At 46.4% G+C, this 15,748-nt stretch overlaps 1 protein-coding gene across 1 annotated transcript in view; it reads left to right on the top strand.

Moving 5' to 3' along the window:
• TRPM6 (transient receptor potential cation channel subfamily M member 6) overlaps positions 1–15,748 on the top strand; it is a 1,083,502-nt gene that overhangs the window by 951,955 nt on the left and 115,799 nt on the right. The window contains exon 34 of the mRNA XM_069229129.1: positions 3,900–4,186. Coding sequence (XP_069085230.1) covers positions 3,900–4,186 — 287 coding nt within the window. The remainder of the gene's footprint in view (positions 1–3,899; positions 4,187–15,748) is intronic.

Raw genomic sequence — 15,748 nt, 5'->3', positions numbered from 1 at the left:
TGCCACTTTACTTTATTTTACATGAGGTCAAGGTCTTCATAACTCTACCCTTTGGTTTTATAGTTAAAGGTCTGTGAATATTTCTGCTTTTTGAATGACTTATAAACCATGGATTCTGTTGCTTCTCCTAAAAGCCAGGTGCTTAAAAATACCATCCTCCAATTTGAGTTTGAAGGGTTTGCAAGCCATGGAGTCTATTCCTTCTGACAAAAACCTGCTGCCTGAGAAAGGCATCCTCCGAAGACGAGTCTTTTGCTAGAAATCTACCTTCCCTTGCCTGAGATGCAAATTCCCATGAGACGCTATATCACTTGAATCCATAGCTGAAGCCCTCATAGTAACAAAGGCAGTATCAGACAACAACTTCTCCTGTACTTCCATTTTGAATATCAGCAAATAAAGATTAAAAGTCTTTAACTAGAGACTGAGAAGCGTAAATGAGCTCATAGGAGACGCTGCTTTGCATACGCTTTCTTCAAGGCCCTCCCTGCATTCTTATATACAGGGTCCAAAACTGAAATGTCCTCTGTCAGCTGTGTAGTTTGTCCAGTCAAGCTTGCCATTTGAGGATCAATGACTAGGGATTAAAGGTGCTCAGCTTACCCTTTGACAAAGGATAAAGTCTCACCATAAAATGAGTAACTTTAGGTCTATGGGGGTCCCTCCAATCTCTCTTCAGAGACCCTTGGATTGCTGAGATCATTGGCATCTAAAGGATTGAAGGTGTATGGAATTAACGAAATTACTCTCTACTGGTACTCAGCTCTACTGCCTATGGAGGCAATTATAGATGTGATCATTGCAGGCTGTGACCCATTTTCCTGATCCCATGCTCATACTCCCTCTCGGATGAAGAGTGGGGAGAAAAATTATGTTTTTTCTGTGCATGCTTACCCATATGTTCCACTGTAAACCAAGAATAACAATAGTTCAGCCGAGGGAAGGCAGGATACTGCAACACCAATATTACAAAATGAAACCCATTACATCTAATAAACAAGAGCGCTCGTTCTGATAAACATTTCCCTTCTATTTTCCACTTGGGAATAAAACTGTCTTTTTCCTTTTTATAATTTATTTTTTGTGTTCTAAAAGAAACACAGACAAAATCTCAGGAGGCCTAAACTAACACATGATATGCCCCCCTTTGGGTTGTATGTCGGAACGCTGCCTGCCGAAACAACGAGTGCCTGAACAACGAGTTCGGAACACCGACCTCGTTGTTACCACTAATGCCTTTACCACAAATGCCTTAACAAAAATATTTCGTTGTAAAGGCATTCCTGATAAAGGCATTAGTAATAGGCACCCATTGATCCTGCATGCGTCAGCCCGACCCCCCAACCCTGTCCCAAAACCTAAAACCCCCTGACCCCCCCACCCTGCCCCAAAACCTAAAACGCCCGCCCCCCAACCCCGCCCCAAAACCTAAAACCCCCCGACCCCCCACCCCGCCCCAAAACCTAAAATGCCCGCCCCCCAACCCCATCCCAAAACCTAAAACCCCCCACCCCGCCCCAAAACCTAAAACGCCCCACCCCCCAACCCCACCCCAAAACCTAAAACCCCCTGATGCCCCACCCTGCCCCAAAACCTAAAACGCCCCACCCCCCAACCCCACCCCAAAACCTAAAACCCCCTGACTCCCCACCCCGCCCCAAAACCTAAAACCCCCGACCCCGCCCCAAAACCTAAAACGCCCCCACCCCAAAACCTAAGACCCCCCACCCCAAAACCTAAAACACCCCGCCCCCCAACCCCACCCCAAAACCTAAAACCCCCCAACCCCCACCCCAAAACCTAAAACGCCCGCCCCCCCAACCCTGCCCCAAAACCTAAAACCCCGACCCCCACCCCAAAACCTAAAACCCCCCACACCGCCCCAAAACCTAAAACGCCCCGCCCCCCCACCCCACCCCAAAACCTAAAACCCCCGACCCCCCACCCCAAAACCTAAAACGCCCTGCCCCCCCAACCCCACCCCAAAACCTAAAACTCCCCGACTCTCCACCCCCACCCCAAAACCTAAAACCCCCGCCCTCCCACTTACCTGAGTCCTCCTCAGCCGACTCCCTTGTTTGTGCCTTAACCACGCATGTTCGTTGTTCAGGACATGCGTCGTTTATGCACAAAATAACGAAGTCGTGGTTAAAGAAAGCGTTGTTCCGCTTTTGTTAACCAGGACTTCGTTATTAAAGAGTCGGCGTAGAGGCCGTTCCCCCCCCCCCCTTTGTGCATGCAGAGATACCCATGAGAATACATATTATTCATTAAAGGGTAAGAATGCCTTTGGTGGCCTCGTAAGACGACAAGTGGGCTTCTGCACTGCTGATTAAATAATGTTTCGTTTTTAATGTGCAACGGCCACAAGAAAAGCTTAGCAAACGGGCCCTACTCTCTACCCTTATTCTTTCCTGCAGGCTTTGCTTTGCAGAGGAATTCAAAATGTCGTCTATTTTGATAGGGCTGATGCACTGCTACTCAAGCCGCTCCTCCGGCAACTGCATTTTCTGGGGGACTGGAGACTCGGGTGTGCATGCCAAAATAGAAAATGATTCATGTAAAGAATAACTCGCAAACGGAGAAGCTGGGGCAGCTACACCTTCTAGAACCTGTGCTTGATTAATGATATCTAAAAAAGAGAAAATACGCAAATTGAAACCTTTTTAAAGAGAGATCAAAGACACTGAGCAGGGATCTATAGGAACGTGACTTCTACTTCAACGAGCACTTCGATTAGTTTGGTTTCACTTTCTCTTTTTCCCTTTCCTTCACTCTTTCCTCCCCTATCTCCTCTATTTGGGGTAGTCCGAGGTGACATAATACATTTATTTTTATTCAGTGCCCTACCTGGGCGGGCTCGAGCTTGGAGTGACTTCCTCACTGTAACCATGAGTATGTGGACTGCGTCTCCCATTTTCCTTGGGTTATGTACACTGCTTCCAGTGGAACTGTACTGTGTTATGTTTATTTGCCTTTTTTTGAAAATGCCAAATAAAATTGTTTAAAAAAATTAAATAAAAGGTGCCCAAACAATATGGGCACAGAAAGAAAAAAAAACATAAAGTGAGGCGGGAGGATTGTTTATATTGTAAGGGTTATTCCCCTAAGGAGGAAATATGCATAAAAAGAGGCTTAGATAAGGAGTGCTGAAGGCTGAAAAGGCACCTTCAGTTCACCATAGCTAGCAAGGGGGCGAGGATATGACAGATTTATGATCTGACATAAACAATGTAATTAGGAACTGATTTGGTGCTATTTATTAGTAAATTAACAGACCAAGTGATAATACTGTATTTAAAGGTGCTAACTCATTTGCCCCTATTAAAACTATACATTTTACACCTTAATTAACAGTTTCTCAACTTTTAGGACAAATGAAGAAAAAGCTGGTAAGTTGTTACTGATTTTCTCCAAAACAAACAGCAGCACAGGGAAATTCTTTACTGGTGTGATCTCAAAAGCGGGAAAATTGCTTCTCTTTTATGTAAAACATGGTTAAATTGAAAAAGAGGTAACAAATTCGCCTTCTTTGCAATCCCCCTATGTAGAAGTTGACATTTGCTTCATACCCTAAAGATGACCCTCAGGTTCTCGTAGGTTAGATGTTCAAGACAAGGAAATACCACCCACTGTTGCTCATAATGTGATTCTGACTCCAGCCAAAGCATTCATACAGCTGTGTAACTGATTATTTGTTTTTATATTACGATAGATTCTCACTGTCAATGACTTATTTCAGATTGAACGTTCATATGTCTCTTACAGTATGGTATTGATCACAAATGTTACTTTTAAATGTCTATTTTTACTATTCGGAAGACATTGTGCCTCTTCAGTAAAAGTTTCATAATTTCATAATTACCCACCCCCCCCACAAAAACTATTTTTGGGCACAGCTGGAGAGGAAGTGACTATCTACAGGTTGGAAGAAAGTTCTCCAGTGAATCTCGACAAGAGCATGTCCTCATGGTCACAGCGAGGCACAGCTGCTATGATCCAGGTCTTGTCGAGGCAGGAAATGGACGGAGGCCTGCGCAGAGCCATGAAGGTGGTGTGTACCTGGTCTGAGAACGACGTCCTGAAACCAGGCGAGGTCTTCATTGTGAAATCATTTCTCCCAGAAGTTGTTCAGACGTGGCAGAAGATCTTCCACAATGGAACAGTGCTGCATCTTTGTTTGAGGGTGAGCTACGTATTTATTTATTTGAGTCTTGGGTCCATTTTGTCACGTCAGAGTGCTAAGGCAGCCGTTCATAACCTTTTGAGTACTGTAGACCCCCACTGAATTTCTTTTGAAAGCAGGGGACCCCGAACTAAGCAATTTATGTCATGTGAACTTCAAAAAATGCACAATCCTACCGAACAAGTATAAATAAAACATATACACAAATGATTAAATATTTTCTTTAATTCACAAACAATACATGTGCAAAAATCTACATTTTTATTTCAAAGAGAAGGTTAGAGATTTTCAAAATCTGGTTTCATCTCAAAAAGACAAAGGGCCTCATTACCAGACTGGTGGTCCTAGGACCGCCAACTTCGCGGTGACAGTCGAGCACCACAACCGTGGCGGTCAGACCGCCAAATCACAACCCTGGCGGTCAGACCCCCAGGGCACCGCCATCCCCGCCAGTAACATGGTTCTGAGTTCAGTGCCACCTGGCTGATTATAACTCTATTTACCACCAGTTATGGAAAAGCTGGTGGTAAGCCAGTGCTGGAGGCCACAGGGTGGCCTCTGCCCATGACATGGGCAGTGCAGAGCCCCCCTGCCCAGCACCATCGGAATGCTCACTGTCTGCTTTGCAGACATAGGGCCAGATGTAGCAATTTCCAACTTTGCGAATTGGAAACTGCGAGTCGGTGCGACTCGCAATTTCCGATTCGCAAAATCGGGTGCAGTACGGTGTCTCAGACACCGACTGCAAGTCGCTATGGGGTCGCAAAGACCCACCTCTTTAATATTAATGAGGTGGGTCGCATTTTGCAACCCTATACTGAGACCCTGCACTCACAGGGATGGTGGCCTGCTGAAGTCAGCAGACCTCCATGTCTGTGACTGCTTTTTAAATAAAGCAGTTTTTTATTTTTATTTTGCAGCCCGTTTTCCTTAAAGGAAAACGAGTTGCAAAATAAAAAAAATAACAAAACCTTTTGGTTTCGGTTTTTCAGAGCAGGCAGTGGTCCATTGGACCACTGCCTGCTCTGAAAAACCCTTATTGGCAACATTCACAAAGGGGAAGGGGTCCCCTGGGGACCCCTTCCCTATTGCGAATGGGTGACTGGTGGGAACACCCCTTCCTATTTGCGAGTCGCATTCACAATTTACGATTCGGTACCGACTCGCAAATTGTGAATGTGCTTCGCAGAAGGCATTTTGCATGGCGCAAACTGCGATTTTCGCAGTTTGCACCATGCAAAATGCTTTCTACATCTGGCCCATAGCGTATTCTGAGGGTCCTGGGTGCCCCCTTGTATGATGGCATTAGCCTCGGCTCCATGTGCAGTCGAGGCCAATGCAGCCCAGTGGAAACCTTGGAATGGGGCTGGTGGGGATACTGCCAGCTCTGCGGCTGTCTCCTCACCGTGAGTCTGGCGGACAGCTTGTCCGACTGCCAGACTTTTAATTAGGCCCAAAGTGACATGCTAAACTCTAGCATATCTCTTTCTTTTTCTTAACCACGGGTATCCTCCCTTTTTGTGTCAGCACCAGTGCTTCAGTTGAATCCACCATGCTTCAGTTTATCATAATTGTTGTGCTACCACCAATCAAACTAACATATCTAACTTACTTTTTAGCTTCCAGTTTCAAGTTCCTTCACGTTTGCAGAGCATTTTAAAATTTCCTGTTTGTTTTTCATTTTGATTTATAATGTGTATATTTTTAATTCATCTGCTGATATTACCTTATTTTCTCTTGTGGACCCCCTGCATAGGAGTCACGGCCCTGTGGTATTTGCAGACAAAAAATCAGGACCTATCTACTAGGCTATTGATATGGATATCATCTTAATTTTATTTAGCAGGGTCTCCACCACGTTGCTGTCAAGCATAGTTCTAATCCTGATATTTACTCGTAATTCGCTTCTGATTGAAAACAGTTTGTTGCTGAATGTAAGAGACAATTTAGTGTGAGGTTTGCGGGAGTGCTGATTGAAGCCAAGGCTCGTAGGCTTATAGAAAAAGAATCCAGATCAAATGAGAGGTGGACCATATTTGCCTTTTGTGATCATTATGCTTCTATTAAGTCTGACACAGCAGAATTGTGTTCATTGCAGGTCTAGGCTGATAGGGAAGGACCCTAGGGATGTGTATAATTATACAAACGTTTTTTTACTTGAAAGCTAATTTCTCTCAGTTTAGTTTGCTGTGAAAGTTGACAACTTTTGATTTCTTCTTCTTCTTCTTAATAGTTCCAACTTTTTAATCATTCCTGTGTGTCATAAAATGAAGCATCCACAACACACTGTACTAACAATTACTTTGATCTGAATATTTTATGGACTTCTACTTTGAGCATTGTAATTTACCAAATATGTAAATTGTACTTTGATAAAGTATCGTATTGCAGCATTTCTATAGTGTTTTCCTAACTCTTTCCCATGCACCAGTGCTCATGATAGTAAATCTCAGCTGTTAGTGGTGCAACAGACCAAGTATTGTAGGACTAGAGTGATAGTATGAGTATAAATGTACTTTCTATTATATAGTACAATGATATTCTAAAATATCTCAGTGGTCTGTAACTGTGTAAAGGAACTCAATGTTTAGACCTTTGCAATATACATATATGCATCGGGTTTGCATTACTTTTCCAATGCAAACCCAACACAAAGGTTTGATATTTACAACCAATGCAATTTATGTTGAATTGTAAGCCAAAGTAAAGCAAAGCAGCGCAATGCTGTGTGTTACTTTGTATCAAGGATGCTTTCATGTCTGGCACATGGGCATTTCCGTGCATCCACCCATGGATTTTGAAGCAGATCCAGATCTACAAAGACTTGCAGACATGGATTAGCTTAAAAATACTGCACCTCCTCAAGGCTGGTGTAACAAGGAGAAATATTTGTATTTCTTCTCTTTTTTTTCTTGGCATGTGTGCTGCATTCTCCAGCACACATATAATGAGGAAACTGACTTTTAGCATTGTTTTTGTACAGGAAGGAGCCCTTTCCTGCACAAAAACTATGCTGACCGCAGTGCAGACAACTTTGTACTTTGGTGGTAGATATGGGTGGGCAGAAATTTTCATTCCGAATGTGGAGTCAGTGGAATTTGGCCACTCTGCTTTAATCTTGTAACCTATAAGGGCTAGTGCTTTGCTGCTTTCTTTATATTGTCTTATAGTGCTTGCAATGAGACAGGTAAAGAGCTACAACCAAGTACAGAAGAGGCAAATATGGGTGAACTTTTCCTGGCAAGCCAAATAAAACATGCTACATCAATGTGTTTGCCCTCTTTAATGTGCTCAGGATGACCCTACCCTTTCTTCTCAAATCAGCGCAATTTGTGGTAATCCAGGTAACTATATTAAGTCACCTGGATTATTGCAATTCTTTATTTTTTGGAGTTGGATGAAGATCATCATAGAAACTCCAAAGAATACAAAATGCACCGGCCAGATTGGCCTTTTGACTCCCTCCTTTCTCTCAAACGTCTGAGGCGCTACAATCTCTGCCTTGGCTACCAGTGAAAAAGAGGGTGATGTTTAGGTCCCTTTGCCTGGTATATAAAGCAGTTCATCACAGTGGCCCTGAGGACTTGGTCCAGAAATTTCACAATTATACACCATCGTGCTGTCTGCACTCCTCCACAGTGCAACTGCTGGCTGTGCCTAAAGTTATCCGGGTTCACTCAGATGGCAAAGCCTTTTGATGAGGACAGCAAAGCTCTAGATTGAGCTTCCATGTCTCTTACAACCTCAACTTTCCTTTTTGAGGTTCAGCAAGGGCTTGAAGACCTGGCTTTTCACTAGGACCTGTTGAGCTGATCCCCAGTTGGTTGACAGTGCTGTCTCTGTACTTTGATTCATAATTTACTCTTCCAGTGATTATTTAGTGGTAGGACACCTTTCCAGGTATTTGCTATTCTTTACAAATCTGCATCCCAGATATTCCAGCCAGCCTCTACTGAATTATAATTTCTCAGCCTAATCAATTAGTTGATTAATTCACATCAGTCCATATTCAGTTTATAGGATGTCTTCAGAGTTACCAATAAGTCACATACAGTGTGTATGTGTGTGTGTGTGTGTTTGTGTCAGTGTGTGTGTTTATGTTGGTATTTGAAGGTAGTGGTGGGGGCCAGGGCAGTGTTTTAGGGACTGGAGTTCCCTGACCATCATTGGCAGACAGTGCACGAAGAAGGTTTGGTGGTGCTAGGCTTTTCTTAATGATGGAACACCAACGCTCCTCAGGATCTCCTTGAATAATGAAGAGAAGCAAATGTGGTAGCAGACTGTCCCACACTATCCCTTGCAAGCTTGGCTCTCTTGCCCAGCTGTCTCTGGTCTGCTAATCCTTTTTTATTTATCTATTTTTTAATTTGTATTTATTAAATTTTGAAGTATACAACAACATATGACCAACAGTCACAAGGCAAGCATTCATTATTATCAGCATAATGACAGTTCTATCCTGTGCATCAATGTACATTTTGTATCTGTGTCACGCCCAGTCCTTTGGAGTTGTGTTAATAGTACTGTATGTAGCACAAGGTAAAGCGAAGGGTTGGCATGATTACCTGAACCTGTGGAGGTCATATGTGAAAAGGTGAGGGGGTGAGAAAGGGGGAGGAAACAGAGAAGAGTACACGCACTCTGTTAACATTTTTGGGTAAGGGGTGCGCTAAGGGCCAGCCCCAAAGGGAAATTCCAGCAGAGCTGATCGGTACATCTAAGCGCTAAACAGTCAAGCTGCATCATCTAGGTCTTAGACATAAGATACATCTGAAGGGGCATCCAAACAACCGCCGGATGAGAACGGGGCGGCATCATCTCTCAATAAGCTGTCAGCTGCTCCTGACAGTATGCTGCATCTTTCAGCCAGTCTACCTTACGTGGTGCCTACTTTCTTCCCAGTTCATAGCCCCCCTGTGCCTCACCAGCTCCAGCAGCAATCCTACCAATATCTTTCACATAGCCTAAGAGTTTGAACTTGGGGGTGAAGAGAGCCCTCAGTCCTACCATTTCATTAATTGCGTCCAGCACCTCTTGCCAGTAGCCCTGTAACTCACTGCAGCCCCAAGCGGAGTGTAGAAAGTCAGCATCCGGCGACAAGTATCTGATGCATCAGGCATCCGCTCTGAGACCTATGCGAAGGAGTCACTGTGGTGTATAGTAAATGCGGTTTAAGAACTTGAAATTAATTAAATGCAATCTATAGTTAGGGGAGAGATCGCGCATATGCCCGCAGCAGTATTGCCAGACTTCATCTTCCAAAGCCTCGCATAGCTCCAACTCCCACTGCATCCTAGCCTTCAGCACTGCAGCGGGAGCGGTGGCCTACATGCTGGCGTACAAATCGCTGACTAGCCGACAGGGCGATGGGGCCTTGTATAGTAATTCAAGTGAGTGAAAAGTCTGTGGTGCAGAGGGGAATCGAGGGTAACGCGCACTCACCTCTGCCTTTATCTGAAGGTACATCAAGCAATGTAGTGCTCAGCCTCTGAGGAAATAAATAGGCCCTCTGGATACAACAATCCCAGGATTGTCAGTTTTATATTACAGCGGCACGCACAAGCCATCCTCCCTCCACTATCTGCAGTCCTGGAAGATCTAATATTGGTATTGTGAGTGCATATATCTTCGAGGCCCCTGTCCGGCAGAACATCGCCCACCAGACCAGAGCTGTGCATGCCACTGTATCAATGCCTGCTTTGATCCACTCAGGGGGCTGGTGTATTGCTCTGGATAGCTTACACGGCCATATAGCATCATGTTCCGGTACCAGGTGTGGTAAGTATCTTATGGGGTAAATCCAGAAAAGCGCGAAGTGTCCCTGGGTGCCATTATAATATAATTCAAGATCTGGGGCTGCCAGTCCTCCCCTTTCGAAGCATTGAGTAAGCATTTCCCATTACATTCTGGGATGCTTGCCTGCCCAGACTAGCAATATCAGTAGTGATCGGAGTCGCTTTAGAAAGCTAGTTGTGAGAGAAAGAGGGATTCTGATAAATTAGTATAAAAATTTGGGTAAAATGACCATCTTGGCTATTGCTATCCAGCCTGTCAGCGAGAGCGGGAGAGATCACCAAGACTTTGTCCTCCAGCCATGTAATTTCCCTACCATGATTCTCAGCCCAGAGCTTGTCCACATCTCTACTAAGCCAGATTCCTAAATAATTCACCGTCTCAGACGCCCAGTGTTGGGGGCTGCCAGAGAGGTGTGGGATTGTGACACCTGGCAGTGGGAATACTACAGATTTGGCTCAGTTGATAGTGATGCCAGGAGGTTCCCAATGCGCACAAATTCTTCTATAATGGGGTCCAGATGGACTTACGGATCCCACATATACAGGGCGACATCGTCAGTGCACCTCGACACCAGAATTGGATGCTGCCGAAATGCAAGTCCACGGTTGTTGTGATGCTGTCTCAGGCATGCCGCCAGAAGCTCCATCACCACCGCAAACAGCAGTGGCGAGAATGGGCACCCCTGCCTGGTTCCTTTAGTGACCCAGATGGGACTTGTGACACTACCGTCTGGCTGTTGGTTTTGTGTATAGTAAACGGATTAATTGGATAAATCTGGGGCTCAGCCCCAACCTAGCAAGTAAGCCAACTCGCAACAAATAAGGCCAAGCGAGGGAGTCAAAGACTTTTGCGGCATCAAAAAAAATCATTGCAGCTCGATTCTCCGGATCCACCATCGGGCCGCTACAAAAAATGTACGAAGATTATATTACGTTGAGCGTCCTGTCACAAATCCCGATTGATCCGGGAGCACTACGGTTAATAGCAGAGGTTGCAGTCTGGATGCTATTAGCTTTGCTAGAATCTTATTGTCTGCATTTATAAGCGTCAGTGGCCTGTTTGAGTCGCATAGACATGGGTCCTTGCCAGGCTTCAATATAGTGACTATAAGGGGTTCACGGAGTGAAGAGGGAAGCGTCCCCTCCTCCAAGGACTCTGCATACATTTCTAACAGATGTGGCCCCAAAATGTCTGCGTACTCTTTATAAAAGGCTGCTGTTGAACCATCTGTGCCAGATGCTTTGTCGCCTGGTAGGTCACGTATGACTTGGGTGACATCTTCAACCGAGAATGCGGAGTCAAGTTATTGTCTATGGGAGTTCTCCAGCCACAGTAGGCTGATGGTGTCAAAATACTCAGTGTATTTCACAGGGTCGGGTTCCTCCGGTGAACTCTTGGCGAGCACCCCCAGGGATCCGCAGTACGAGGAGAACTGGTGAATGATCCGATAGCGTTCAGGGCAGGCGCTCCACCTCTGCAGCTCAGAGCTCTGCAGATTTTGTCCTGAGCCACATATCTATGCGTGACCAGCTGCTGTGCACTGTGTTAATGCAAGTTCCCTCCCTGCGCATATTATGCCTCAACCTCCATTTATCCACTAGGGCATGTTCTGACATAATAACAGACAAAACGTTTGCCACCTCCTGGTGCGGGGGCGTGCACGGCTATCTCGGTCTACAACAGGATTGAGCACCACATTGAAATCTCCACCCCACAACAGACTCCCGGCACCCAGCATGCTTACCAGGTGCCACGTCTCCGCAAAGAACTCTGGATCATCGGCATTGGGACCATATATCGACAAGCGCCAGAGGGGCTTATCCTGAAGAAACCCCTGCAGCCTTACAAAGCAACGATTCAGATCGCAGAGTACCCTCTTGGTACCCCATGGCAGTCCCTTACGTATAATTATGGCTACCCCACCTGCATAGCTTGAGTAAGTAGCCGTGTGGCACTCCCCAATCCATCCTGCTCACAGCCAGGATTTAGTTTCAGAGGTTAAGTTAATTTCCTGTAACATGCACACATCAATCGCATGGCACTGTAAGTATGCCGATAGTAGCCTCATTTTTCGAGTGTCATTTAGACCCTTTCCATTCCATGACAAGCATCTCAGTGTTGCAAAATTACCATGATCCATCATGTAGCCACCCCCATCTCAACCATGCAGCAATGCCAGCTGACGGTCCTTTCCCACTCTAAACAGTCCCATGAACAAACCCCAACCCCAATGTACAACCATTCACTTGGACTCATCCAGCGGGGCATTGGTGTGGCGGTAGGACCCACCCAATAGTGGGTGAGTGGGCAGGAGATACAGCAACCTGATGAGACAGTTGGGCCAGGGGTCGCCCGTCCTCAAGCGATATCTGCACCTCCAGGCCTAGTGACCCACTGCATTAGGATATTAAGTCAACAGTCTCGTAAGTTAGTCATTATCGCTGAGGTGGTCCCCCTTTTCTCGATTGTCAGGTGCTCAGGCCTGGGCCTATTTCTTAGGGAGTGTTTTTATGAACTTAGCAGCCTGCTTTGGATCTTTGAAAAAAGTATAGTTTACCATTATGCTGGATTCTCAGTTTGGCTGGTTAGATTAGAGAGTATTTTGCTTCAGTTTGGTTCTGGGTGCGCTTAACTGACATAAACGCTCTGCGTGACGCCTGTACACTTGGGGTGTTATCCAGAAGGATGCTGAGTGCATTATTGTTGTACATAATGAGTTTGCTGTCACGGGCAAGATGTAATACAGTGTCTCTGTCTCAACAGTTCAGTAGGCGTGCTATGATACGGCGGGCCGGGGCGCCGTGAGGTGACCTCGGGCCCAGTGATCTATGAGGCCGCCCCACCACTAAAACCTGGGAGATCTCACCTGGGATGAGCACAGTCAGCATAGTCTCTAGGTAGTCCTCCATGCAGCCCATGTCCGTTGACTCGGGGACTCCCAGGATATGGATGTTTCTGTGTGAGCGGGCTTCAATGTCTTTATTCTTGTTGCAAATCAGCTCGAGCACCCGCTCCATTTGGAGAAGGCGTTCATCCTCACTGCGTCCTCCATCCTCCAAGTTGGAGGTTCGGGACTCCACCTGTTCTGTACGGGTGTCATTGCCATCTACCCTGTCCTTGAAGCGGTCCATGCGGTCCATGAGGTGGTCTAGTTTGGCATCTATGTCTGCCAGGCTTTGCTTAAGATCCATAAACATGGGTTTTATTGTGGATGACTGGTCCTCATTCTCTTGGGATTGCTCCAGGTCCAGCTCCAGGTCCAGCTCCTCTTCTGGCCTGCTCGCATGTCCAGCCTTCTTCTTGTTCTCGAAGGAGAGTTTGGCTTGTTTGTGATCCGACTTCCCCATGTCTCTGGAGTGGCGTCAGCCTGTCGCCACCAGGGGTCCCAAAGGCGCTCACCACCACATGGTCAGAAACAAGTCAAACGTAATGGGCGTCAAGGTGCACCAATTCAATGTTCTCCAGCCACTGTATTTATTTTTAAGTCTCCAATGCATCTGCGTACCAGGACGCGCACTCGCCTGGGAGGGCCCACAGCACTCTACATCCTATGGGACAGCCCCCCCCCCCCCCAGGAGACTGCAGATACCAGACCGGTCCGCGGAGCCCTACCGAGACCAGACCCTGCGCAGCCGAGCCGGACGCTTCGGTCCCGCTTCCTTCCTTCCTCCCCTGCACTTCAGTGCTCTGACCTCTGCTTCCAAGGAACTCAGCACCACCGTTTCCTATCTGCCGCTTCGGACCACATGTCTCCTCCCGCAGCCATCACACTGTCCAGCCGGGGCAGCGCCTCTGCTCCGGGACGAGGTTGAAGGGCCATCCCTACTGGCCACACAGGATCGGTTGGACCCAAAGACCTCCTCAGCTGTGTGGCGGCCCGCACATCTGCTCCTGAGCGGCGTGAATTCTCAGTGCGTCTGCTCACAGGCCCAGGCTCTGCAGACCCGCTGGTGGATGGGGTGCCCACCGCGCTGTCGCACTCTCCAGGCCCCAGCGCGTCCAGAGCCCCCGCCTGCTGGTCCCATCCTTTCCTCCTGCCGCAGGTCAACCGCCTGGTTCACCTCTGCAGGGCAGCCGCCGGGTTCACCTCCGCTACCCCAGGCCTCCGACAGCAGCTCGGGAGGCAACCCAGAGAGGCCCGACACCACACAGCCAGCCCGATCTCAGCCATGGCAGCGCGCTTCAGTTCCAGCGTCGACCTGCCAACAATGTCGCCTCAGTTGGGCCGCTAGCGGGTTGATGGTCTCGTTCCCATCAAGATCTTTGGGCGGGTGGCCCCTTTGCATGGATAATTGTAGGATTAATTCCCCAGCCTCGCAGAGCCTCACAGAGAGTCGGCCACCTTGCGGCCCAGCCGGACCACCCCCCCTAACCTTTTCTTTCACAGTGCTAAAAAATGTATAATGTTACGGGTGGCACTTTGGATTTGAATAGCTCTTGCCACCTAGTTAACACCAAGCACCATGGGGAGGCAGAAGAAAATAATTATCTGGCAGAAAAAAGAGTAAGGATGGAGGTAATGGGGCATACCAGCTTGTGTGTCTACACATATGTGTGCCTGTATGTGTATTTGTTTGTGTTTATCAAACCATTCACGCCTCTTAGTGCATAGTTGGTACATTTACTGGAGTGTAAGACCTCAGAGAGGCTTATTCACAAACTGCATTTTGTACTATGTTTAATAGTATTACAGTAGTAGTACTAAAGTACTACAAAATCCTACTAACAAACCTACAAGTGTAAATTGCCACCGCCACTGCATCTATCTTTTCTATGGGGAGATCTGCTTACATGTCTTATCTGAACCAGACACCAGTTTGGTGGCAGTGGGCTTTATAAATGACATAAATAAATAAACAGCAGTAAATATGAGAGAGACCGGGAAGTGGCTAGAAAAAGGAGCACACTTACTGCTGAATGGGAGGCATTTGGTTAGGAGTAAGGAATGGTTTAGGGAGGATTCGAGAGGGGCTTAGGGAGGGAAATGCAACCACCCACAAAGGAGTAAGGCCATTGCTATCCAAACACTGCACTTCTAAAATTACTACAGACTAAAAGGGACCTAAAACAACAGTAAATTACTCAAGCTCAAAGCTGGAGTAAGTCTTGCACCAACCAGGCATTTATAACACCCTCCCTTGGAATATAATGGAGGAAGGGACTTAAAATGAACCTCTACAGAAACTATTATTAACCTCTTAGCTGCTGGGCCTCCCCCCCCCACTCCCCAGTGCTGAGCCCTTTTTTGGCTATTTGGGGTAGTTCACGCTTAGGCCTTCATAACTTTTTGTCCAAATAAGCTATCCACGCCAAATTTGCGTCTTTTTTTTTTACAACATCCTAGGGATTCTAAAGGTACCCAGAGTTTCTGGGTTGGGTTCCCCTGGAGGAGACCAAGAAATTAGCCAAAATACTCCTACAATTTCATTTTTTCAAGAAAATTAAAAAAAAAGGCTGCAGAAGAAGGCTTGTGGTTTTTTCCCTTAACATGGCACCAACAAAGGGTTTGCGGTGCTAGAATCACCATCTTCCCAGCTTTCAGGAACAGGCAGAGTTGAATCAGAAAACCACATTTTTCAACACAATTTTGGCATTTTATTGGGACATACTTCATTTTTACTATTTTTGGTGCTTTCAGCCTCCTTCCAGTTAGTGACAGGAATGGGTGTGAAACCAATACTGGCTCCCGGAAAGCTAAGCATTTCTGAAAAGTAGACGAAATTCTGAATTCAGCAAGGGGTCATTTGTGTAGATCCTACAAGGTTT

This window comes from Pleurodeles waltl, chromosome 1_1 (assembly GCF_031143425.1).
Source record: "Pleurodeles waltl isolate 20211129_DDA chromosome 1_1, aPleWal1.hap1.20221129, whole genome shotgun sequence".
NCBI classification, from domain to species: Eukaryota; Metazoa; Chordata; class Amphibia; order Caudata; family Salamandridae; genus Pleurodeles; species Pleurodeles waltl.
The sequence above is the reverse complement of the archived record's forward strand: the minus strand, read 5'-3'. Positions and strand labels throughout refer to the sequence as shown.